The sequence below is a fragment of the Lampetra fluviatilis genome, chromosome 15 (genome assembly GCF_964198595.1).
Source record: "Lampetra fluviatilis chromosome 15, kcLamFluv1.1, whole genome shotgun sequence".
Classification (NCBI taxonomy): domain Eukaryota; kingdom Metazoa; phylum Chordata; class Hyperoartia; order Petromyzontiformes; family Petromyzontidae; genus Lampetra; species Lampetra fluviatilis.
In genome coordinates, this window is record NC_136289.1 from 8,399,471 (window position 1) to 8,424,949 (window position 25,479).

At 48.8% G+C, this 25,479-nt stretch overlaps 1 protein-coding gene across 1 annotated transcript in view; it reads right to left on the reverse strand.

Moving 5' to 3' along the window:
- Nucleotides 1–25,479, reverse strand: part of LOC144936179 (lipopolysaccharide-responsive and beige-like anchor protein) — a 287,536-nt gene that overhangs the window by 10,334 nt on the left and 251,723 nt on the right. Inside the window, exons 44-52 of the mRNA XM_078863117.1 lie at nucleotides 24,634–24,774; nucleotides 23,088–23,207; nucleotides 18,057–18,209; nucleotides 15,513–15,680; nucleotides 10,015–10,104; nucleotides 7,325–7,502; nucleotides 6,507–6,578; nucleotides 5,654–5,809; nucleotides 3,533–3,703 (exon numbers count right to left, since the gene is read on the reverse strand). Coding sequence (XP_078719243.1) covers nucleotides 3,533–3,703; nucleotides 5,654–5,809; nucleotides 6,507–6,578; nucleotides 7,325–7,502; nucleotides 10,015–10,104; nucleotides 15,513–15,680; nucleotides 18,057–18,209; nucleotides 23,088–23,207; nucleotides 24,634–24,774 — 1,249 coding nt within the window. The remainder of the gene's footprint in view (nucleotides 1–3,532; nucleotides 3,704–5,653; nucleotides 5,810–6,506; nucleotides 6,579–7,324; nucleotides 7,503–10,014; nucleotides 10,105–15,512; nucleotides 15,681–18,056; nucleotides 18,210–23,087; nucleotides 23,208–24,633; nucleotides 24,775–25,479) is intronic.

Consider the following 25,479-nt stretch of genomic DNA (forward strand, 5'->3'; position numbering starts at 1 on the left):
GGCCTTGATTTGCACTAATTTAAATGTTACTTTTCTACGTAGACTGCCATGTTACTTAACACGGGCCTCACAGATCTGCACTGGCTGAACCTTCAAAACGCCAGAGTTTCCACTCCTCCATATCCCTTCAACTGAGTATTGCCGCATTATTATTTTACAAAAATGAATTACAACCACAGTTTGTTTTAAGGGATTTGTGCGATGGTTGTCAGGATTTCCAGTCTTGGTTGCCACCAGTGTTTAGGTGTGATGAATCCTGATTTGACATTGAGTAAACACAACACGTGACTATGTGTCCTTGGCAAATAAGCACTAATGAAAATTAAGGTTTGGCCATCCGTTCAAAAATAAAAAAATAAACCCCTCTGTACGCTTTAATTACTCGCTGGCATTTCTGAGATTTTAACCAAAACCAACAAAGGTTTGAATTACTGAGCTTCCTTTCTGAGACACTAAGTAAATTATAACGATCTTCAGATCGAAATCCAAGAAACGCGTGTCCTCAATTTAATTATCGGAGTGCCTGACGGTCACAAAGGCCTCTCCGTACAAACAGGAAACGGAATGGGGCCAGGGCACTCGTAGGAGAGGCGAAGAAAAGCTACGGCACGGCCACTGAATTCACGTGGCGAGCCGAGCGAGTGGGGAAGTTTGGAGCTTGCAAGATCGACGAGACGACCAAGATTCTTCGCTCGCTCCTTTATATAGTCCGCTGGCAAAAACGCTTTCAACTGAAATCAATGGGGGGAAACAAAAACAGCGAAACAATAAAATAACAGACGCACCACTTACGCTCCAGTTGAAAATTGTTTCGACGGGAACATGAGAGACTTTATCGATGCCTTCTCCTGCACGTGTGTCTGTGTCTTCCGTGTGTGGGGAGCGCAGCATTAAGTGCGTTGCGCTACAAACCTGGCGACCTGAGTATGAAGCCCGCTCACGGCCACCAACAGCAGTGACGATTATCTGAACCGGTCCTGGGCCTCCTCTAGGTCGACTTAGCCTCAAATGAGTACCTACTACAATGTGTAAACATCGCCACTGGGGTGACATCGCCACTGGGAAGACAAAGGCGGGCGTGCGGGCGTGCCGGCCCTTCATAGGTGCTCGCTAACAGCATTTGCCCCAACGGTCTGAAAGGCTATATGGGGGATCTTTGTATTTGTGTGTCTGGTCAATGAACATAGGGTGGAGTTGGGGGCCCATTGCATCACGGTGCTGCACAGTAAGACACAGCAGGTGAGAACGGCTGAATATGGAGAAACAATATTAGCTACTCTGGCGATTTGTAATATCCTAGGATTACTTTTAGATTACATTGTAGAGTCGAAATATGATCCTAGAAGCCTTAAAAGTTAACGTGTCTTGTAAATCCCAGGAGAGCATAGGTAAAACTGCAAAAACTGTAAAATAAATCCACAAAACTGAGAGGCACGTCTGTGTGGTGCTGGATAACAGAGACATTGACTGCCCGAGCTGCAAAACTGTGGCAGCCTGGCAGCAGCAACTGTGCATAATTAGCAGCAGCAGCAGCAGCACAATTATGAAAGGCTCAAAAATACACTTTGAAAAAAAGGTTATGAAGGTTTTTGACAGCAGCCTAATTTTGTTGTTTTAAGAAAAGTTACTTTTGTAAATAATGTATTTGAGAGCGCGTTTGAAGGTGGCATGCAAAGCTAATTGATGTGGAGACTCCCTATTACTACCAGCCATCGAGACCACACAGGGAAATACAATCCCACACACATAAGTGCTGCTTCTCTATGATTTCTACTGTATCTCCGATTTTCTTACCTGTGACACTTTATTTCCCCAGGTGTAAAAAAAACAATCCACAGCTTATCTGTGATATACTTTGCAAAGTCTAAAACCAATAAACATAAGTAAACGTTTAATACGTAACGCAAAATAAAATTTAGCGTCGTGATGCATCATATTATTTAGCATCAATCTAGTACCCATATTTAAAAACGAGTCATTGCCTTTAAACATCTGGCAGTTTAAGGAAACCTGCCTTCTGATGAGACATTTAACGTTGAAATGGTCTAGAGATGTTCTTGTGTTGAACCAATGCTGATGAAATTACGAATTTCTCTGGAAGGCCATGTACCTGATGGATTTTGTGAAAAATACTTTTAAATGTTTACGTGAAGGGGCAGATATGCAGAGGAGGCACATTGCTTCATTCAATATATCGGCAGCTCATCTGTATGTACGTTTGTCCAGAGAGGTCCTCCTAGACTGCTCTACCGATTACATTTGAAAGTGTATCTTATGTCAATATGATTTCAATTACAAAAAAATACCTTTTAACCCAACAATTCTGTGTATTATTGGCCCCGGTGCTGCTTATCTGCTCGACCATTTACAGCCAGACTCACTGCATAAAAACATACAATGGGCAGCTGTACACCGTTGGGGAGGGGTGTGTGACGAGGTTGGGGAGACAGTTTCCGCTATACTACACAAACTGGTGAATGGTGAGGGTCAGGAGAGTTGTTGAATGGTAACAGGCGAGTATCGGCTGATTGGTGAATGCCTGACAAAGATCAGGTGAGTATAACACGAGCGTTGCATCACCTCTATCCATAGAACCGGTTGCCCGCGCGTTTGTTATTATTGTTGCGTGTTGCAAAAAAATGATTGCTCAGTCAGATGCATCCCTAACTAGACCATGGCCTCGTGAGCGAACGATCGTTCAGATTAGGAGGAGAGGAATTCTGACGAGAGATTAAAGCGGCCCGACACTTAAGTGGCACAGCAATGCGGCTCGTTAGCGCATCTCCCTTCTGCGCCTGCCGAGACGGCACAATGGTGTGGGGGGGGGGGGCCCCGGCGATGTGGAGAGATCAAGACGACATCCCGGGCATACGAGGCACCGATTTGTCACGGCAGTGACGTGCCTGTAGTAAAGCGCTACTGCAAGCAGGTTGCCGGCACTTTCTCTGTGCACTAAGTGTCGTATACTCTTAGAAATGTGGGTTTTGTCAATCACTCCAATTTCTTTCCACACCCAAATCCAGTTCACGGGGAATTGGCCAACGATCCCAAATAGGGCTCTCTTGAAAATATGTCGCACGATGCAACGCGGCTATCCTGGTTGGCGCCCGAGGCTCACAGAGCCAGCCTAAGGCTCGCTTATGATTCTTTGGGTCCTGTATTAATGTCAGAAGCTCACAGAGCCAAACAAAGACACCTGGAGGCTTTTTGAGAGTCACCGAGGGTGTCCAAGGCTCAGAGAGACAGCATTAATCATAATAATTTACATGCAAGCCATCCAGGGATCTCGGTGTGCCATGCACAGAGTTAGGAAATATAAATACGCCAAGTTCCGCAGTCCACTGGTCACATATGGGAAGTGTAGGCCAGGCGAAACAGGTGAGTCTGTAGAGAAGACCTAAACACGGGCGAGTGACTTCGCCTGTCTAACCACTGGTGGGAGAGACATTCCGTAGTCTTGGCCCAGCGCATGCAGAGGGCTTTGAGAGTGGCACGGCCGTGGGGAGCTGCCGGGTCCGTTCACGGCTCTCACCGTGCGTGGTGCGGTCCCCCAGTGCGAGCTCCCGGCCGCTCCAGCTCCACAGCAGCACCGTTGCGTCCCTCGAGCCGGACGCCACGTAGCAGTCGCCCCCCACGCCCACCTCGGAGCGCGCCAGGCACGTCACCACGTCCCAGTGGCCGAACATGGCCTGCTTCAGCCGACCTGCGGGAATGGGGGGGGGGGGTCGCGGGATACGGCATTTTACGAGACCACCGTGGAAAAAGATCTCCATAGCTCATTGGATTTCTCCAGGGTGAATAAACATTCTGATCCTGATTGGTTGGTGACGGGCCTGCCGGAAAACAACCACGCCGGCCGATACACCAGCGTCAAAACTGCCTTAGCTTAAATTCAGCACATCAGTTTGCATGTATGAAAGTTAAAAGGTGCAGCCGTGCAATTTCTTGTCAATGGCACTGCTGGAGGAGGCTCCAGGCAGATCTAGAGAACACTTCTAGAGGGCATTTGACCTCTTCCATGCAAGCCAGACGTCTTGGCAGAAGTGCGAGTACTCACACTTTACCCCACCACACAAACAGCTGAATATTATTATTATTATAGCATGACTGGACAATAACCTTCCCTTTTGGCAGAGAAACATTTGCGGTCTGAAGCCAATATCATCAGGTTAACATAAATGCTGCTCTTCATCAAATCCACAGTCCGTGCATTGGTTGGGCGACAGACAGATGATATGCAGATTAGTACGAACTGTGCGAGAAGGACACGGCGGATTTGAATTACACGGATGTGCGAGATAAACGATCTTGGCGAGACGCGAGGGTGAGAGTGCTCGGAATCGCTCGGTGGATTGCATCGCGCGCATTGATCGCAGCGATTAGGTACATTACACGATTACACATTGTACACAGACTCCACGGATTAAGAGAGATTAAGGGATGTAGGGAATGATGAATACCTCTTCAAGATAGACAGGGGCAGAGGTACTTACATATTGGTGTACGTGTGTGAATGTATACTCGTACAAAGGGGGTTTACCCAGCCGGAACAAGACATACAGAAGATGTAGATAGCCATACTAAGACAGATGTAGTAGAACATCATACAGCCGTGCAGACTGTTCGGGCAATTGCTGTTCGCAAGCACTTTTCTCAGCCACACATACGTAGGCAGACCAACATCCTGAATATAGAGCGAGAGACAGACAACCTAACACAGATATATACACTAACAAATAAAGACGTGTACATGTGTACTATGTTATGTGCAAACTGACACGCACGCATAAAAAGACATGCATAAATTAACCTCTACATAGACAACCACGACTGGAAGATTTACATGGCCACAGGCCGCTATATCCAGACGTGGACAGACATTGCGCATGCAAAAATTGGTCTTCCAGCAATTCCATAAATCGTCACGATTTGGGGTCATGATCTGACAATTCATGATTCAAGTGATTTTTGTCTAATTTTTACCATCTCGTTGACATTGTTTCTCATGGCTTAACTCTCATTTGTATAGTTTTATTAACTCCGTCAGCCTAAATGTAATTTTGGCGTATCGTATGCATATTTTTTTCAGAAACCATAAACACTTATTTCTCACACGCAAGATCTGATGGGTGTACCATGAGCATAAGGATACATTTTAATCCATTAACTGATGCATCATTACAAACCTTAATTAACTCACACAGACTGTTGGGGCAGATTCTGTTGGCGAGCAACACGTACAGTATGAAGTCTGGCACAATGCACGATGAAGGAGGGGTGGCCAGCACCATGCCCGGCAGCTTTTAGGCTGTAGCTGTACCAGTGACTTGGATTTAATTCCCAACCACGGCTAACATCAGTTACGAGCAATATTTGAACCGGCTCTATAAGTAGACTCCGCCATAAATGAGTACCTGGTCTGAGTGTGTAAAAATATCGGCACTGGAAAGACAAAAGCTATACTTAGCAAGACAAAAACAAAGATCCCCCGTATAGCCTTAAGAGACTGTTGGGGCAAGTGCTGTTAACGAGCTATTCCGAGCAGACACGTAGGAACAGACACAGCTGGACCTGTACGTACACACAGACAGAGAGGCTGACAGATGGACAAACAAGCTGGCCTTTCCAACGCACGTCTCTCAACGAGCGTTACCGGTGTCCGTGGAATAGACGCGGAAGCTCTTGTCCCAGAACCCGCCGAGCATGACGAAGCGATTGTCGGCCGTCACGGTGAAGGTGTTGACGCACGTGGGCACGCTGTGGTCCACGGGGTCCACGATCTGCCGCCGGTGCAGGCCCATGTTCGCCACTGGGGGACGAGCGCAGAGCGCGGCCCTCTTTAAATCGACGCACGGCTACAGCTAGGAGAATATCGTCTCACCAGAAGATACGTCGGGATGATAAGAGTCATCGGGCGAGGAGAATCATCCGGCTGGAGAGGCGTCAGGCGAGTGCAGGAGTCGGCAAACAAAATAACAATAAGAGCCTTTTTTTTCGAATTCGGTAAAATATTCAATATTTCAAGAGCCGCAATGCGATGTGAATGACGTCACGAAGCAGTCCTTAAAGAGCCACCGCATGCGGCTCCGGAGCCGCAGTTTGCCGACCCCTGGGCTAATAGAATCATCCAGGTAGGAGAGTCATCGGGTTAGGAGAATCGTCGTGCTCGAAAAATCGTAAAAGTGTTTCCTCTCTGGCTATTTTAAACTTGAAAGCTGTGATATAGTGGCTGTCGCGATACACCATGAACCTAGCGAACCTACGTTTAATTCCTGGCCACAGCTAACATCAGTGGTGAGTACTGCGCAGCGGTGGTGAAGTATGGTCAAACAACCCCTATGCCTGACAAAGCGTGGGGAAGGCCTTCACCAAATAGTGGATTATGTAATTTAAAATTAGAAAAAATGTTACACAATAAATATATGGACAACAGGCATCTACGCGTGTAATACACAGTGTGTGAATGTAAAACGTTGGGTACACATAAGCTGTGCGTGAATGCTTACCCAACAAGGGATCAATTTCGACGGGCAGCCGCATTATGTCTTCCATGGACGCACTGGATCTCTCCAGCGAACCTGTGGCGGCGAGGGGAAAGGCGCGAGAATTACACCCAACATGGTCGCGGACGTGCTTGCTGCACGCAACTGTCTCTCGGTAACACCGCAAGCACTCGCACTGCTGCAGACCCTTGCCATCTTCACCAGCCCACAGTGGTTATCAACTTGAGAAGTGTTTCCCCTGCCCACACAGTTGTTGGGCAGCACCCACTTGAACTGGGAGAAGGTGGTGGAGCGTCTTGAGATGCTTTTAGTATTTACATGCTGCAGGCATGTCGCATGTACTTTGGATTAACACGGTTGGCTACAAATGGTGCGTATTATTATTATTACAGGATAGCCCCTACTGAGTTACTACAAAGCGGAAGTGATTTTCTCACCCTGGAAAATGTTGACGGGAGGGGGGGGGGGAGATGAATGATAACGATAACCTTGATGACAATAATGATCAACACCATCGTAATCATGGAGATGGTTTTGCAGGGCCCAAGGAGTAGAGGGAGATCGAGGGTGAGATGCAGGAATGTGGTGTAATGAGATATGGGGAAAGTCTATGTGATGAGGGGATAGGCACAGAATAGGAATACATGGAGAAATAAACTCTGATCAGCCAGCCCCATGCAAAAATGGCACCTGGCTTAGAAACATAAAGGAAGATCATGATGATTAATAATGATTAATAATGAATTGGTAATGTACAGCCTGTATACATAAGCTACAGATAACACAAATAACACGAGCACCCTTGCCAGCCGGGCGCTCACCACAGAGGCCGTTCCACTTGTTGATCGCGAAAAGGCGGCTGCAGGTGATAGTGAGGATGGCCGGGGGGCTCTGCATGGGGCCCGTGTTGGCTGCCACGTGCGTCACAGGGGAGTTGGACGGGAACTTGAGGACCATGATCACCTCCTGCTGGCTCTTGTCGCTGAACATCATCGGCGTCTGCGAAGGAAACCAAACCCGGCAGAAATTGAACGCCGCCGGGGTTTAATTTTTAACACTCTTCCGAGGGTTACGCCGAGAGCCGACACTTCTCGACTGGAGTAAACTCACATTTCCAATTAATTCTGTATTTTACAAGGTGACACGTCGCGGATTGCAAATGCAGGGTTGCGAATTATTTATTTTCATGCCACCCAGCGCCCTGCGGGGGCGGCCGCAGAGCAGCGCTCGCGGCCGCTAACAAGGCGTCACGCCGCGTGCGGGAGCGCCGTCGCGCTCGGCGCGGTGCCGCAACAGGTGAGCGGCGCTCGCCGCCCAATTAGAGCCAGGGTCACGACACCGAGAAGCAGGCGCGGAGAGATGATGTCTGACGGCGCCTCGGACATTATTTGCTTCTTGAAATAACGCGGCAATTGCACTCGGTTGTGTAAATACAAAGTCTCTCGAAATCGGTGAGCAGTAAATCAGTGTTCGCACAATAACAACCTCGCCTCCCCGAGCGCGAATCTAAAAATGTATCAACCGACATTGATTGATTATTCTTCACTTAACCAGGTGACAGCCCAACGAGATGCCGTATGATTTTGGAAGGGAGATCTGGGAAAAAACAGACGACGTCACAGGAAGCAAATCCCGTACAAAACAGCCGCAAGCGTGCATGTGAGAGCACCACAAACCCTCCCTCTCTCCCTCTCTGTCTGTATACACATTAGCCTCCAGCTCACCCCTCGGAGCCCCGGAGAGGAGAATAGTTTAGCCTCGCAGCGCTCGCCGCTCGCCGGGACCTCGAGCCGGGACACAGGAAGGGGAGAGAGCGGTTGAGTGGCAGGAGGGGGCCCCACGGGCGCCGCTCTGCGGCTCGCCCCGTCACTCCGCTCCGCTGTCACGCGGCCGCGTCGCCGCAGCCGCCTCATACTGCCGCCTCCGTGCGAACGCCAACCGGGGGGGGGGGGGGGGGGGGCCCTGCACCGCCGCCCCGGCGCCCTTTCCGCTTGGCCTGGATTCGAGACGCGAGGGACCCTTCTCACCCCCCCTACCCACCCTCCCCCGCCGAGGTGAAATTTCTGAACACCCTGAAGTCTTTTTTTTCTTTCGCACTTCTATCACCAGCCAGCCTGCCATCCCCCCCCCCATCCCCGACCCACATTTCATTATTTTGTGCATTTTATATTATTGCCCTGTCCAACCAGACTTCATTTTTTTAAACGTTTAATTTGTTGAGTTGGGTGTTTTTATTTTTTTTATATAGGATGGCTGAGCCGAACTTAGCGCCGGAATTGGCAGATGAGGAACTCAGGAAACCACGGTTCACCATAAGTTGTTACGTTTTTGGAGAAATATGTGCACGCTCAGAAACCAAGGCTATCGGCCGACTGTGACAAACAACAGATATTCTAATTCGTAATTCGCAGCTGGAGGAATACAATAAAAAAAAGCCACATTCTCAAATTACATTCCTTTAAAAAAACAGTTTGGAAACTGCCTCCTGCACGCACCACCACTCCCCCCCCCCCACCTCAATAACTAGAATAGTTATCGGTCTGACACGCCACAAATCTGTACGTTGTGGTTCTCAAAGTCCAGATTCAACCTGGCTTTCACCTTTCCGTGTCCTACCATCCGACAAAACGTCCCGATCCGGTCGACGTGGCCCTCCCCGGTGATCTACTCACGAGCTGCATTGCTCACCGTGGCCGCTCACCCTGCATCACTCACCCTGGACGCTCACCCTGCATCACTCACCCTGGACGCTCACCCTGCATCACTCACCCTCGACGCTCACCCTGCATCACTCACCCTGGACGCTCACCCTGCATCACTCACCCTCGACGCTCACCCTGCATCACTCACCCTGGACGCTCACCCTGGCGCCGGTGAATCAGCGGAAGCCGAACAGGTCAGAGAGGGGACATATCTTTCTCTGGTGAATGAAAATTGGTGATGAAAATACTAACCCAAAGGTGTATATTCTGATTCTAAGTTCCTGAAATAATCACTAAATATGGAAATTGCTCTTTCAGGTACCGGACTGTAATGTTCCTTACACGTGTGCCTGCGTTACAGTTTAACCACACCATTAATAACAAACATACTACCATGAATGTCATTTTTAATATGCTGTTGGACCCACTACTCGCACGGTATGGATGCAAATGCTTTTAAGATTTTCTTTCCGCATTTTTATAGTTTTGAACCCAGGAAGTTGCTTTTGCTGTTTTATTTACTCAATATATTATATCCAGGTTTGCCTTTAAAATAGACATCTGGTCTCCATGCCGGTGAGGAGGGGCCCGTGACTGGTTCAGATATGAATACTTGCTGCCGACATAAGCTGTGGCCTGGAGTCAAACTCAGGTTGGTAGGCTCAAAGTGTCGCGTATTAATCACTACATTACCGCTACCCACAATGGGTTCTTACCCGACTTAAACAAAGTCGATCGAAAGAATTGCATCAGCTGGGAGGTTTCTAACATCTCGATGTTATCGGCCCGCCGCGCCTGAGAACGCTTACCATGTGCATGGCCGAGCTGCGGGGCGCGTGCGGCTCCACCATCAGCTGCGCCGGCGTCTGCCCAAAGCTCCTGATCTGGGCTTCCACCGCCTGGACACACACACGTACACAAAGACAAATATCCCCCATATAGCCTTAACTGACTGTAGGGGCAAGTGCTGTTAGCGAGCACCTATGAAGGCCGCAACGGCACACAAGAGGGTGGGTGGCCAGCACCACGCCCGACCGCCTTTGTCTCCCTAGTGGTGATGTTTACACACCGCACCAGGTACTCATTTGAGGCTGAGCCGACCTAGGGGAGGCCCAGGACCGGTTCCGATAATCGTCACTGGTGTTGGCTGTGAGCGGGAATCGAACTCGGGTCGCCGGGTTCATAGCGCAGCGCGCTAACCGCTACACTATCGCTCCCCACACACACGTACACACACGCATACGTCTACATACACACACAAAGACAAAGTTGCCCCCGTATAGCCTTAACAGACCATCGGGGAAAGTGCTGGAAGCAAAAACTTATGAAGGCCAGCACCATGCCCGACCGCCTCTGTCTCCCCAGTGGCGATGTTTTTCACAACGCACCAGGTACTTATTTGAGGCCGAGTCAACCTAGGGGAGGCCCAGGATCGGTTCAGATAACCGTCACTGGTGTTGGCCATGAGTGGGAATCGAACTCGTGTCGTCGGTTTTGGAGTGCAGTGCACTGACCGCTACACCACCACGTACACACACACACACAAAGACCATGGGGGGGGGGGGGGGCAAGGCCAAAGTGATAGCTCGTCATGGTATCTTGGACAAGTAGGTCGGGTTACCACCTCTGTATCATGGAAGAATATCTAAAAATAGCAATTAAATATAAATTAATTTTGTTGTGCTGTGTACTATAATGCAACGGACACATTCCGGGGCTTTAATATCTCTAGAAGACTTACAGATTTCTTAGGAAAGCCACCTCAAAAATAGCATGTCCTGGGAAAATCAGGATAAGTGGCAACCATTTCTAGACGTGAGGTACCAGGGCAGAGCAGACAACTCAGGCGATCCAAAACGTTCACACACACAGACACACACAAAACATGGTTTGTCAGTAACTACCAGAGGTGTGGGAGAACCGCACGCGCAATTACGAATTGACGCCTATCTATGGCAATACTCGTTTCCGCCGTCACACTTCGCTTGGCAAGGTGATGGCGCGGGGTGGTAACACAAGGAGGACGGAGCCGGTCCCTCACATGGAAGCAGGCGTGCACCTCGATTCCGTCGCGGTTTCACGGAAAACCCGGGCGCTTGTTTGAAAAAAAAAAACTTGAGAGAGGTCAGCGGGTCATGTTGTGACAACGTCACACTGATTTGAGAACAAGCGAGTACAAGACAGGCCTGAAATAACACACACACTCCCCTGATGATCTCACACTGTTCGGGCGAGTGGACCTAGTGAGGCATTAAGCAAACTTCCGTGAGAGTGGCAGCCTTCGTTCACTCTGAACGCTAGCATCCAGCACTACTGCGGGGGCGGCGTTATTAACCCGCGCCGTTGGCCTGCGCTGCTCGCAGCAGGGAAATGGAAGTGTGCGATGGTCTGCGGTCGTGTTTGTGTTTGCTGCGACACCATTTCAGCCGGCCCTTAGGCAAAAATGCACTGCCAATGGCAGCCAGCCGCCTCGTGTCTGAGATCAGAATGTGTCAGGTCTGGGAAGTTCAGCGCCTTCTGCCGAGATGTGCACAGTGGATGCAACTTATCAATTATTCAGTGACCTACATTGAAACACCTGGTGTAGGGCCGCGCCACTTTGTCTAAGAAACACCGAATACATTCCCTGATAGGTACTGCATAAGCATTGTGTGTGTGTATTAGACTATCAACAAATATAAGGGCTCCGGTCAAAGGTATTGAGTATTTCAATTTATATCACGCCTCAATATGCTGAAAAGTTAAATGTGTGCACTCATAGTATAACCGGAGTAATTTGATGGATACAAAAACTACGACAATAAAAAAAAAGGAGAAACCCCAATAATAATCTCGAATCTTTTCCCAATATGAACAATGCAGCTCAAAATTATGTCTCCTTCCTCTGGTGTGTAGAGTACAGTACATTTAAACATATTGTTATTCTAATATGCGAGAGGGCCCTCGTGAACCGCCTTAGGGCCACGCGCTGACAGCTGGCATTCGGCACGCCGCCGCGGAACCATTTAAGCGTAAAAGACGAAGGAAGGGTGTCGGACGCCTCCGCAGCGAGTTCGGGAAACGCCTTTTCCCCGCAGCCTTAATTGGCTCGTCGGCGTGGGCCCTGCTGCGGTTCAGCATCGTGCGGGGACTGCGCGGGGGAGGGCGGGGGGGGGCACAGTCGCGAACCCCCTGCACCGCCATGCCAGGACGTCAAGTGCTGCCCGCTCCCTACGGCGTCTCGGAGGCGACGGTGGAATTTCCATCAGAATATAAAACCGGGGCGAGGGGGTTACGTCGCCACTCTCTGCAGAATAAAAAAAAAATGCCCTTTATTTACTGCCGCCCGGGCCGCTCCCTGTCGGCCTTCCCCTTCACGTAACGACCGCGAAATATGCGCTCACTCTTCCGCTCCGCAAACTCTGCCCCCTAATGTCCAGACCTCACCGCCGTGTCCTTTCCCGGGGGCTCCATGAGAGCCATTCATTACCTTTTATTGCCACGGTCACTCCGCGGTGCACAAACCCATTTTAGTTTCGCCATGACCCAATTACAGAGTTCCGTTTCATCTCGACAGCGGCCGCGGAGGCTCTGCTTGGGTTCGGGAGACGGCGCAGCTAATAGTGCGCCGGTCCGCCATGGGAATATGTTAAGCTGGCTGAGAAAACCCACGAAGTGTGTGGGATGATAGTATTCTCAAGCGGAGGATTTTGTGTGTCGGGTTGTAGCTTAATCTGGCACTTTAAATCAGAAATGTTCTATAAAACAGATAGGGCAGTGGTATTGAATAGATCGGCTTCAGTCTAACTTGATAGAAACACCCCTGACCCATCCAACCACCGCGGCGTGCCTGGAAATGTTGCGGTAAAATGTATAGATGATTTAGGCAGCTGCGCATTTTCAAAAACGGCCGTGTTCGTTCTCTCACTTGCTACAATATTGGTTGGGAAGCAAATTTATGAATACTTCACTTCTGTAAATATATAGCCTATCAAAAACTAAATCGAATCCAACCTTAATTTTTAACCACGAGAAACCAATGTTCACCAGGGGGCTTCTTGATGGCAGCGGTGTAATGAATAAACAACAGAAGCACTCACGGTGTTTTATACTTGGTAATCTAAAGTGGGAGAGAAAATATTGACAAACGAACACATAATGAATGTGCTAATTTAAAATACGTCAAAACTTGTAGGGCACCGCTTTATTACGCTGACAAACTACGGAGCCTGCACGCATACATTACGATGCGGGACTTCAATACCCAGTGAGGTGAAAAATTACAAATAAAATCCTGCATTTATGAGAATTGTGAAGTCCTACTTGGGGGCATTTGTGTATGCTACGAAATGCATTACCATGTGCTCAGAATCTCAGCAAATCAAGTCAGCGACTCAATGAGGATATTTTGCATCCGAGACAATGGGAGGAGTGAAACCTGCATTTTGAGGGCCTCAATTTGTCCTAAATTTGTCTGGGCGGCCCTGTGCTTAAGAGTCAATGGTGTAGCTATCAAGTAGACAGGTGGTGCAACCGCACCGGGGCCCACCGGGGCCCAAGTTCCTGGTTGCTCATGGGGGGGGGGGGGGGGGGGAATTGAACAGGAGCAGGGCCACATTTCATTCCTTGCACCAAGACCCATGCTAGACACAATCACCCGCTGCTTAAAATGCTTGGCTCACAAGCTCATCATCCCTTCAGGGCGAATAAAACAAGTACGGCCACAGGAACGTGGAATATACAGCACTGGCTTGGGGCCACCTATCGAAGAGAGAGCCAAGCGTTGCTCGCTTGAGCGGAGAGAAACTTGGATGAAAACGGACGTGGATGCAAGACAAGAGTTACGCCTCAACGTCTCTCACATGGCGATGAAAGTAAATAAACGAAACACATGTCGCAACGATGCGATGTTGGATCGCAGCAGAGCAGGCAGTATTAAATACCAGCTGTAATATTAAATAAGTAGTTTTGTGCAAACACAGGATGCAGGGGTTTGGGATTTAAAGGCTAGCCAGTTCTAATTCGTATTGCCTGCAGAATCAATAAACACGGTTTGACACCAATTAACTTGACCTCAGGAAAAAAATTCCCCCACAAAATTTCCGTTTACATTAAACTCAATGATGAAAAAAACCCGCCTTTTATGAAGTGACTTGCTGTCGAGATGGAGTTACGCGCGGGCGCACGCTATAATTTGCATGAGAAGCACTGCATACAGGGGGGGGCATGAATTCAGTTACTTCCAGTTACTTCGCAAACGATCCAGTATGACTTTTCAAAGGGTCCCTAATAATATTCAATTTGCTAGTCTTAATTAAGTAAACAAATGGTGTGGGTTTTTCCGTTCATTTGGCAACGCATCGCCATTAACAATGCTCGAGACGGACGATGATTGAGAAAACCTGTTCGTCTTTCACTACGCAAGAGGTGCATGTGCATATAAACAAATCAGTGTTTGGCATCATCGCGAGACGAGACGAAGCCAGCGTTTGCATAGGTCACAGCTGTGACGCTTAAGAATTGTGCCCTGAGAATGAAGTCTGCATTCGACAGCAAAATCCGTAATTTCACGTTGGGAAACTCAAACGACAGCACTGAGACGAGGACAGGCGGCGAATCCCTCATCTCACAAGTTTTGCGCCCTCTTCTTCGATAGTTTACGACGACACGTTATTAGGGAGTACAGTGGAACTCCCTTTATCGGATTCCCTGTAGGGGGGGGGGGCACAGGGGGCGGATCCGATTACCTGTGTTTATCCATGCAAATTGTTCCTTTTTATCCGCACACATAAAGCACAGATGATGTAATGACATTGCAGCCACTTCTGCGACCATGCCTCTCTGGCCAATGCAAATGTCTCCAACAATGCATTCAGTGCTTTCGGGGGATCAATTTCAGGTGGCTCCTTATCTGCAGAGAAGTACTGATAATATTAATTTAGCTCTTCTGGGACACCACTCCTGGACGACTCCTTATCAATAGATACATGCGGATAAGCTTCTTCTCTTATCTTTGTAAATGATCAGAAAACGGGATTCGTTGATGCATGGATCATGAGGGTTAGCACAGATAAATTTGGACGTAGTAAGAATAATATTAATGGACGTAGCTCAAAGGAATTTCAATTCAATTGCCATTTTAAATTAACTATTGAGAAGCATGTGTATGTCAGGCCTCTTTAATGCCCTCTATGCAAATCACTGACCCAAACTTCGCTGATTCGCAAATTGACCAGCGGTACTCGTTTGATGCGTGACGGGGTAGCTCACGTAATCACTGGCATGCCACGTCACACCACGCCAGGCCACGCGCCACGCCACGTCATACCTCACGCGTCACGCGGTCGCGGATGGAGGCCATGTTGACGGCGCCCTCGTAGGTGAGGTAGTAGAAGACGTTCATGGCGCGAATGGCCTCCGGCCCTCGCTGCTTGTAGCCGAAGATCAGGTCAACCCACTGGTGCAGCTGGCATGACACGATCTCGCTCTCGAGTGCCTGCGGAAGGGACCGGCGGCGCCGGCGCGTGGCCTCCGTGAGCTCGGACCGACGCAAGGGACAGCAGCGCGCCAGCGGTGGTTTGTAAAGCCAAGCGGAGCCAGCTCGCGGCTCGAGATTGAGGGGGCTACGGACTCAAGACTTGCGTTTCAAACCTCGGGGAATGCGCGCAGGTGATTTAAATTGAAAGATTTTAATGCGATGGCGGTGGCTTCATTGGCGGCGTCTGCACCAGCCAGACACTGAAGACGCACGGGAAAACACGCGTTGTTCTTTGCGCACCACAAAACGCACTACGTGTCCGAGCGCGCTCAAGTCGAGTGCAGTGGCTCAAGTTTAGCTATGCCTCAGCGGACAGCAATAAAGCCGTGCTAAAAACGTCAACCAAATGATGGGAAGACTGCCACTGTTGTACAATAGCCAACTCTAGATTATCTGTGAGCGGTTTATCGGGGTGGCGGATTAACCGTGCTTGTGCAAAAACACATAAAATATATTTACTCACAAACTAGTTTAATTATTAGCTGCTTCTCGCCATAACTCTGTGCCCATGTGATCACAATAAAATGTAAAACACATTTCTTCACCGCCAATTAGTATGCATACAAGTTTTTAGTATAATTTACATGTTTGCATTATTCGTTTTTTTGTTTAACATCGGTAACACGTTCCCCCACCATTACCCCAGATAACCGTCTCCCCTTTGCATTTGTCAGTTACCAGTCTCCGCGCCAATTTTCACGCAGCAAACTGCAAGAGGCGCGGTGGGGTTTGCCGCTGGCTGCACAAACTGGAGGCGTGGGTTACCGCGGAGCCCACGTGAAATCGAGTGCGACGCAGCAGCAGCAGCGCAGTCGTCTTTGAACGAGCTCAAGTGAAACGGGGCTGCCGGTTTTAAGCCCAATACGCACGTCCCACGCGGCAGTAAATGCCAAAATGGTTTTTAGTGGTATTAAATACCGCGGGCCACCTGCCACTCACGTGTTTCAGCGCACGGCATTAACATCTCATCGCCATCGTCGTGGGTCCAAACCACAAGAGACTGGCACTAGCATAAAGAAGAAAGGCAACCAATCACGCGCGGGCGTTTGTCATCACATGGGACTTCTTAGCAAATCAAGCGCAGTGAGACGAACGTGCAAAGAAATGTGTTATGCGAGATGTGCTACGAAGGAAAGGCCGACTGCCCGAAACGTCACCTATTACACGTTTCCTTTTAAGGCAGCGTTACTGACGAACGTGTTTTGCTATGCGAGAACACCTTCATGGTGGTGGTTTTAATTGTTTTATTAGCATCACGTGATGACAAACGCTTCCGTGTGATTTGTCCATTGGTTGCCTCACTGGTGTCTTGCGGCTGTCTCGTTTTTGTCACAGCAGATAAAATGTCAATAAACAATTCACTTGCATGGCTATTACACTACCGCAGTTGCACTGTGTTGAGGTTGACATGACAACGAAACACTTTGTTTGAGGCAGTGCTTTAATTTTGTTACAAAAAGCCAAATCACAAAGCTGGAATGACTATAGAAAACCTCGACATTTACCAGGATTTTGAACATTTGCAGGTGAGAATGTGTTTTGTTCCTCATTATCACAAATCAAATCTTGAGCTTTTAGGAGTGAAAACCAGTGCTGAACTTTGCTTTTAAATAACATCAGCAGCGGCAGACAGGAGGTAACGAGATTGCAGAGAGTTTGGCATGGCTGGAAGACACGTGGTTGATGTGTTTGCTGCTCATGTCTGGTCAGGGAAGTCTCCAGCCATCAGTGCAGCACGACACAGAAGGCGCGAGTGAAATCATGCGTTGTTCTCTGCTCACCACAACACGCACCGACATTCAAGCGCGATGTAATCAAGCGAGATGGCTCGAGTTTAGCCACGCTTCAACAGGCAGAAACAAAGCTGTGCCAAAAACTTCAACCACAGTCGAAATTTTCAATTGATGAAAAGTTGAAAACCTGAACAAACCCACAGACGAGGTGTCTGGGGAAAATAATGAAATAAAGCGGCCTCTGGTGACATTCACTATCACCACGAGAGGCCCTCGAAACACACGTCTACGCGCATCCACAACTCCAACCTCCCGATGGAGGCCCGGCGGCCCTACCGGCGGTGGACGTGCGGGCGATGAGGGACTGTCAAACGGCCAGGCCTCGGGGGTGGGGGGGCTGGGGGGGGTGGGTGGGGGCCGCCCGCCACAAGGCCTCTCTCCGTGGGCCTCCGCTCGGGGTTAACCCATCGCAGATGTGAATCGAGGTTTCCCCGGCGACCGCCTGCCCCCATCCTCCACGCCGAGCCAGGCCGAGCCAGTCCGAGCCAGACCGAGCCAGGCCGAGCCAGTCCGAGCCAGGCCGAGCCGAGCCGAGTCTCACCGCGCGATTGATGCGGACGAACTCCTCGCCCGTCTTGGCCCAGGGCGGGAGCACGACGTCGCACACCGCCACGCCGGCGTCTGTCACCCCCAGGTTGTAGTCGTTGCTGTTGGTGAACATCTCTGGCAGGTAGAAGAACTCAGGGATGAGCTCCTGCAGCGAGAAGGGAAAAGAGTGGGCGCGGGAGGAGCAGTGGGATAACGATGAAGGAGAAGCACCCCAGACGAGCATGGCGCGGGCGGCATTACGGTCGTGCGGCGAGGCTCCGCGGTGCCTGTAGAGGACGTTTCTCGCCGTGGAATTCATCCAGAGAGATTGAGCCGACACTTTGCCAAGCGGAGAGATGTCATGGAAGTGGAGGCGGCGAGGTGGATGGGAATTTACCCATCGTCCAACGCAACAACAAGTCCCTCGAACTTTCAAGACGGTTGCTCTTTGTAAATAGCTTTTCACATTATGACAGTGGCGAGGGGTTGATAAATAAGAAATAGTGAAATGCTAGAGCAGCGGTGAACGAGGTGACACGGCTAAGAGTGTAAATAAGCAGAGCTCTGCATTGCCAAGTCAGGTTCTCTTTCCACTTATAAAGAATATGTTTTATTCCATCAGCCCTTGGCTTTCCAGACCAATTATATAAAGTGGTATTTATTTAAGCAATAAACCTCTGGACTGGCTTTGACCTAAACTAAACTTTTTATTTTACTAGGTAAGGCCCACTGAGCTACATCGCTCTTTTTCAGAAGGGACCTGCCCACAAATGATAGTTCAACTAAGTGGCTTATCATGTGGACATTTATAGCAGCCAAATACTCTAAAACTCATGTTTCTAAATGTGTATGGAAAAACCAGAGGACCCGGAGAAATATCCACATGACCACGGGGAGAACATGCAAAGTCCAAATATATAGGCATCGGGGTCGGAATCGAACCCACGACCTCCTGCAGTTAAAATCTCGCCACTGTGGCACCCCTGCATCTCATCAGCAGAGTCAGGCTTGTTTGACGAGGAGGGAAAGGTTCGCCTTACTTTCGACAATCTCATCGGTTGGCCACCTCTAAATATACTGGCTGATAATGGAAAAAAAAAAACATGTAACGTGTAATTTTCATTTATTCCTCGATTGATGTGAAATTATTATCAGCTGGAGTCATGCACTTTTGGCTGAAATAATGTTATCAATAGAACACACATACTGTACTGCAGAATGAATGCCATTATATTGTAAGCGGTGTCAAAGGTCCATGGAATACACGTGAAAAAACTTTACATGTCTCGATTTTACACGATTTGCAGCTTGGACTTGTTAATTACGTTTTTTTTTATGTTACAACATTTAAACAGTCAATTAAAAGGCGTGCACGCATAACTGCAATCAAACCGAAAGCCAAAAAAATCCCGAAGCTGGAGTACAGGGGTGTGAGATGTGTGAGATTATTTTTGGAATGGTCTGGCGATTGCGTTGAGGCCGGTGAGCTCCACATGGGCCCCAGGGCCCCCAGGGCCCCCAGGCTTCAGTGAGCGGTGTCTGCAGGCGGACGTGAGGACGGCACGCGGGCCGGAGGTGGGTGGTGGGGGGGGGCCTCATGGGCGAACGAGGTTTTTTTTTTTTCAAACGGCTGTCTGAGGTTTTAAAAAATAAATATTAAATACCCCAATATCCCGCACAACTGAGAAAACGGACAAGAGAAAACAACTAATTTGTTCCGGTTAGTGTAGTGAAAGAAAAACAGTGAAGAAAAAAATTAAGGAGCGAGACGGAAAATTCAGCTTGGAATTGAAACTGAATTGTCTGTTTTACCGGCATCAATTGCTGGTTTTAGATACAGCTCAGGGGAAGGGAAGGCGTCAGAGTAAATAAACACTGGATCTGAGTCGCAGGCGTTTCCCTTGGCCAGGTTCTAACAACGCTGTTGACCACACGCACGAGGCCAGTGGACAAAGCGTCACACAGCCACAGCTCTTGGGCAAACAATGCGACACTTCACGACAAACCACACTACCCACCGCTAGAGTGCATGAATACAGGCAGAGGCTCCTGCAAGCGGACGGCAGCTCCGAGACAAACAAACAAACGAGCGACCGAGCCCTTTCTTGTGACAGTGCTCACGGTCGGCTGCCAGGGGCAAAGAACGCTGTCACAGTCAATTATGGCTAATGTGACGTGCACTGCGCCCCAAAGATGTCAAGGAATTTCTCCAAATTACATGCTAACATAACAAGCCCCCGAGAGAGGTCTGCTAGCCGACATATCGGTGGATAATTACGTGCTCCTTTTTCCCCCCCCCCTCAACCTTCTTCTTCTGCTTCATCCCAGCATCCGTCACGTGCAGATGTGACCGGGCCAGAGCGGACCCTTGGCGGCAGCTCCGGGGATCCCAGACTGCTCGCCCCTCCACGGCCTCGGCAAATTCGCCGGCACCGTAAACCCACACACGTCAAAGTAACTTAACTGTCGTGACGCCCATCTGGTGTTCAAAGCGTGCTTACTTAACACAGAAAGCCCTGTAAAGCCTTTATGAGGCCGCTGCCAGCCTAATGGCCAATAATGTGCACTGCATTGCCAGCTTCACGCATTTTTAATCAATGCATATTGTGTTCTTTTTTTTTTACTCCAGATTTGAAATACTGACTAGTTGTTGAAGCCAGAGCAATAGAAGTAACTGGTTTCAAAGAAGTCCGGTGGAACTCAATATTCCATTCGGGTGCATCAGTCAAGCAATGGGCTAACACCTCGTGACATCACCCCGACGACCTTACCAGCCGTGAATTCCAGGGGGGCGCTCAGCTGAACGTTGCTGCAGTGACCCTGGTGGCCAGAGGCTGCCTGTGGCTTCGACGCAACGCCAATCAAACGCGTCTGTGGCCGCTAATGGAGGTAACTCGGCCTAATGCTGGCAGCGCTGTTAATTTGTCTGCGGTGGCCTCGCTATGCCGGACCGTGGGGCTCGAGGGCAGGGCCCTCGTGGCCTGGGTGGTGGGGTGGGGGTGGCTAATGGGACGACTGCTTTCACGCATGGCCAAACGCGACACCCTCCTCATCGCAGGCGACCCACGAAGGGCACACGCGCACACCTCCACGCGGCGACCTGTGCTCTCGAGATTTCTTTGGGGTATCTACACGACAGGGCAAAACGTGAAGGTTGCCACCTCTGAGGTACAAAAGATACTGGGGCACGTCGTAGGAATAATATCTCACACCAACTTCAAGTGGGGAGAACTTCACTTGGACGGTGTACTATGATACAATTGACAAAAAAACTGGAACTGGTAATGTCTCAGGAAGACTTAGATTCCACAGGAGGGCTAACTCAAAAAGAGGACAGGTGGTAACCCCAGATAAAACACTGTTGGCAGTGTGTAGTTGTTACAAGTTAATCGTCCAGCACAGCGATGTGCTCTACGAAGAATTGTCCACTTTGCAGACCTCAGCCAAGGTACTTAAAAGGAAAATATTGACCACAGTAAAACCAATTTCCAGAGATTCTTCAAATAGCATGGCCAAGTTACCCTTTCCAGTTGTAATACATTTTATTTTATTAATGGGCCAAGTCATGCCTCTTTAATAACAATAACTTCAATGAGGCCTAGAGAGCCTTTTTAGAATAGAATGCACAAAATGATTTGCACACTACATTAAGCTGTCCAAGAGGGAATAACCAATTAGGCAGATTAATGACAAACAGGTTGTTCATGAATTATTCCCGAGACAGCTTTGCAGTCATCAGAAAGCCTCCAATAGGCCAGCAGCTGTTTTGCACGCTTCGTTTTAATGCAAACTTTTACAAACATAAATCAATGCCTCACTCAATATTAGAGTAACTTCCACAGCAACGGACAATATTCGGAATCTCGTATATATTCTCCAGAAACGTGTCCTGCTTATATACAATCTCGGGGTGAGGGGGGGGGAGTGATAACATAATTTCAACAAACTGCGTGTTGAACACAGTACGCTGGGTTTGATTCCTGGCCATGCCTAACATCAGTGGCTCGTGATATCGTCAGTGGCAAGTATGAAGTGAACCGATCCTGAAGTAGCACCTTTACCAACCCGCAATGACTGGACGGGTAAAATACGGTCAAACAACCCACCACGATTGATACGCTGTTAGAAGGCTTTCATCCAGCAGTGGATCGACAAAGGGGGTTTAAATAAATACAATTTAATAGTTTAATGCACACAGCACATTCCTTTGAACACGTGACAGCTCTCATCACTACAAGCCAGACTGCACTTGAGTCACTGAGACCTAAGCTGTGCAGTCTATTGAATAAAACCACATTAACAAGCTGGGAAACCAGAATGTTAAGAGAGCTTCCAGTTTTTTTAGGTGATTTGACTATTTCAGAAATGTGTGCATGAAAACAAGCAGTGCTGGCAAGCGTATGCCCATACGCAAGCCTTATAAAGCATTTGCGCTCATCTTACTGGTACACAGAAAAATAAACAAATTTAAACGAAAACTATTTCTAAAGCATATCATTGCCCATGTTGCCAAAAAACTATACAGAGCTGGGCCGTGGTTTTTGTAACATGTGTGGTAGGTGTTGTTTCAGTTATTTCGCGTTTAATTTTTAGCTTTCATGAACACATGTGAATTAAGTTTTCTCGGAAGGACTAACAGACGGACGGACGCAATATTTCCACAGGTACAGCAGCAGTATGTAGTCGAATAATCCTCCCATAGAACAGTGTCTTCCAAGCTACCGCCATCTCGTCCGGTCCCTACTATGCAACAAGCCATCTAATATACCTGGTATAGACAAATTGATTACATCGCTCCATGTCCACGGTGTACGTCCGCTCTCGTGCATCCATCCCCTTGGTTGCCAATCCATTATCAGTTGCGACCACTGACCATCATCCATTCAAGCAATGTGTCCTATCCGAAACAACTTTCCTTCGCAACAAAGTAGCCCCTCGTTAACAATAAAACATAATATTCTGAAGAGCTTGCATGCGTTTCAGCTATCGATGAGATCGCACAAGATCCCTCCTTCCTTCCCCACGGCGAGGGCACTGCACGTACCTTCACGTCGCTGGTGTCGCGCTGGCTGTTGCGCCAGGCGCGTGCGACGGAGGAGAAGGTGCGGTCGGCGTGGTCGAACTTTCCGCCCTGCAGGCTCAGGAAGTAGTTGGTGAACGGCTCCTGTGGGGGCAGCAAACAGGCACGACTCGGGTCACATGGGCAGCAGTTGATGCACAAACGACCTCGCAGGACCAGTTCTGGAGGTCCCATAATAAAACTTTCCTTTGTCTTTGAATGCTAGTGGGAGTAATGACAACATTGGGCATTTTTAGAAACAAAAGCCATCTTCTTTCTCTGACAAAATTATTGTTTTTAAACGGCTTTGTTTTAACGAATGGACTCATTTGGGTGTAATATTTTCGGCTGAATGTTTAAGTATTTAGACATTTTATATGCTTGTTTTTGACCTCTGAACACGTGATATTTCTATGCTCAAAAATATACGTTCCCCAACCCACACGAACCAGCATGGTGAAGTATGGTCAAATAACCCCCATGACCTGCTCCGTGGACTGCTTTCGATTTAAGGTAAAGGTGCAGTCCCTGCAATTGCTTGCTCACGCCACGACAGAACCCTTCGAGTCTATTTTGGTCGAGTCTTCCATGCCAGTCAGACATATCAGAAGAAGCGAGAAGACCCACATTCTACCCCAAAATACGTCACCTGCCGATCGACTCGCTGTGGTGTTGCACATTTGTACTGCCGGGTGGACAGAGACACGGGGATTTCAAGAAACTTGCCCCACTGTTTCAACTGCCACGGTGGGGGATCAAACCGGCGACCTTTGCATTGCAAGTCCAGTGTGTTAACCATTGCACCTGGGCAGCATCCCACCACCTGGTATTAAATTAGCTTTATTTCCAAATCGAAGAGAAAAAAAATACAGCCTGAAACATCTTAATTCTGTAATTAAGCCAGGAGAATCAATAACCTATTACAATCTTTTGATTATTTTAATTAAGTCGCACATCCAAGGACGAGTAAAAAAAACGAGCAAAGGCGGCCAATCATTGGTGCGGCTTAGGTGGAGTGAGATGGCTACGGCACTCGTTGAAGGAATGGACCTTGCTTCACCCGGTCAAGTGGTCTGCACATAACCATCTTAAAACTGCGCATGGGAGGTGATCCTACCTCCTCCATAAATAGAGTCGCACAATTGAGATTTCCGTGAAGTGGAATTCACCATATACACCTCTGGACACTGCCCAATACACAATGGTGTGTGGTGTGTGCATGACTGTGGTAATTTCCCTTCACTTTGTAGCCCACCGTCTGGGCCCCTCTGGCCCATGGTGCCCCGGTGCAGTTGGAGGGCCTGCTTGCCCGATAACCAGGACAAGGCCAACACGGGCTTTTGCAGGGGGTACAAACGAAATCCATCGGACAACCCCAAGAGACAATGAATGGCTTTGCTTAAGATACAGTGAAAAAACTCGTGACGGTGCTTTTATTTTCAAAAGCCACACAAAAGAAGCGGTGCGACCGTGGCAAATGCTGAGTAAAGGTTTGTGTTCGGTGTGAGCGGGCGGGCGGCTCTCGACGTACCACGCGGAGGAGCCACATGAGCACGAAGGCGGCGGTGGAGTAGTGCGTGCCGTAGTGGAAGGCCGGGATGTCTGCGTCGTCCCACGACGAGTAGCGCTCGGCGAACACGGCGGCCCGCTGCGGGTTCAGGGCCCCCACGGGCTGCGGAGACAACGCATTCGATGCTTGTGTGAGAATCGGTTTTGAATCGATGAATCGTTGTCTCTGCCTGTTCAATATGCCTCTCTCCCCCCCTGACATAAGACGGCATTCCTCGATTGAATAAAGGCTGCATGCCTCTTGACTTGAGTAAGGGATTTGAAGCTTTTGTGACTGCAAGGATTCATACTCTTTGGTTTTTTCGGTAAAGTCACGTAGGTAAAAAATAAAATAAAATAAATGAAAACAACTAAATTAAATCACGACGTTTCAGAGGCAACACAAGGTTCGGCCTTCGGGTGGAACCGTTACAGCCAAAGTCACTTTACTACAGTACCGAAAAAAACAAAGAGTTTGAGTAAGTGACTCGCGACACGAGTTTTGTGGTTTAACCTCAGGTGAAAGGTAAAGGTGCAGCCTTACAACTGCTTGCTCACCCCACTCAGAGTGTTTGGCTGCAATACATTTCAACGTGACGAGCCACATTCGTTGAGCTATCATTTGTGGCCAGGTCGCTACTGAAAAAGAGCTATATAGCTCAGTGGGCCTTACCTGGTAAAATAACAAAAATAGTAGTATATAGTTTAGACTGATGGGCAAAGGACCCTGACTAGAAAGAGCTCGAGGAATCCCTTCTCCAGGATATTTGGCCTACTCTTCCGCACTAGACAGATGTCTGTGCGAAAGTCGCCGTTTTCAAATGAAACG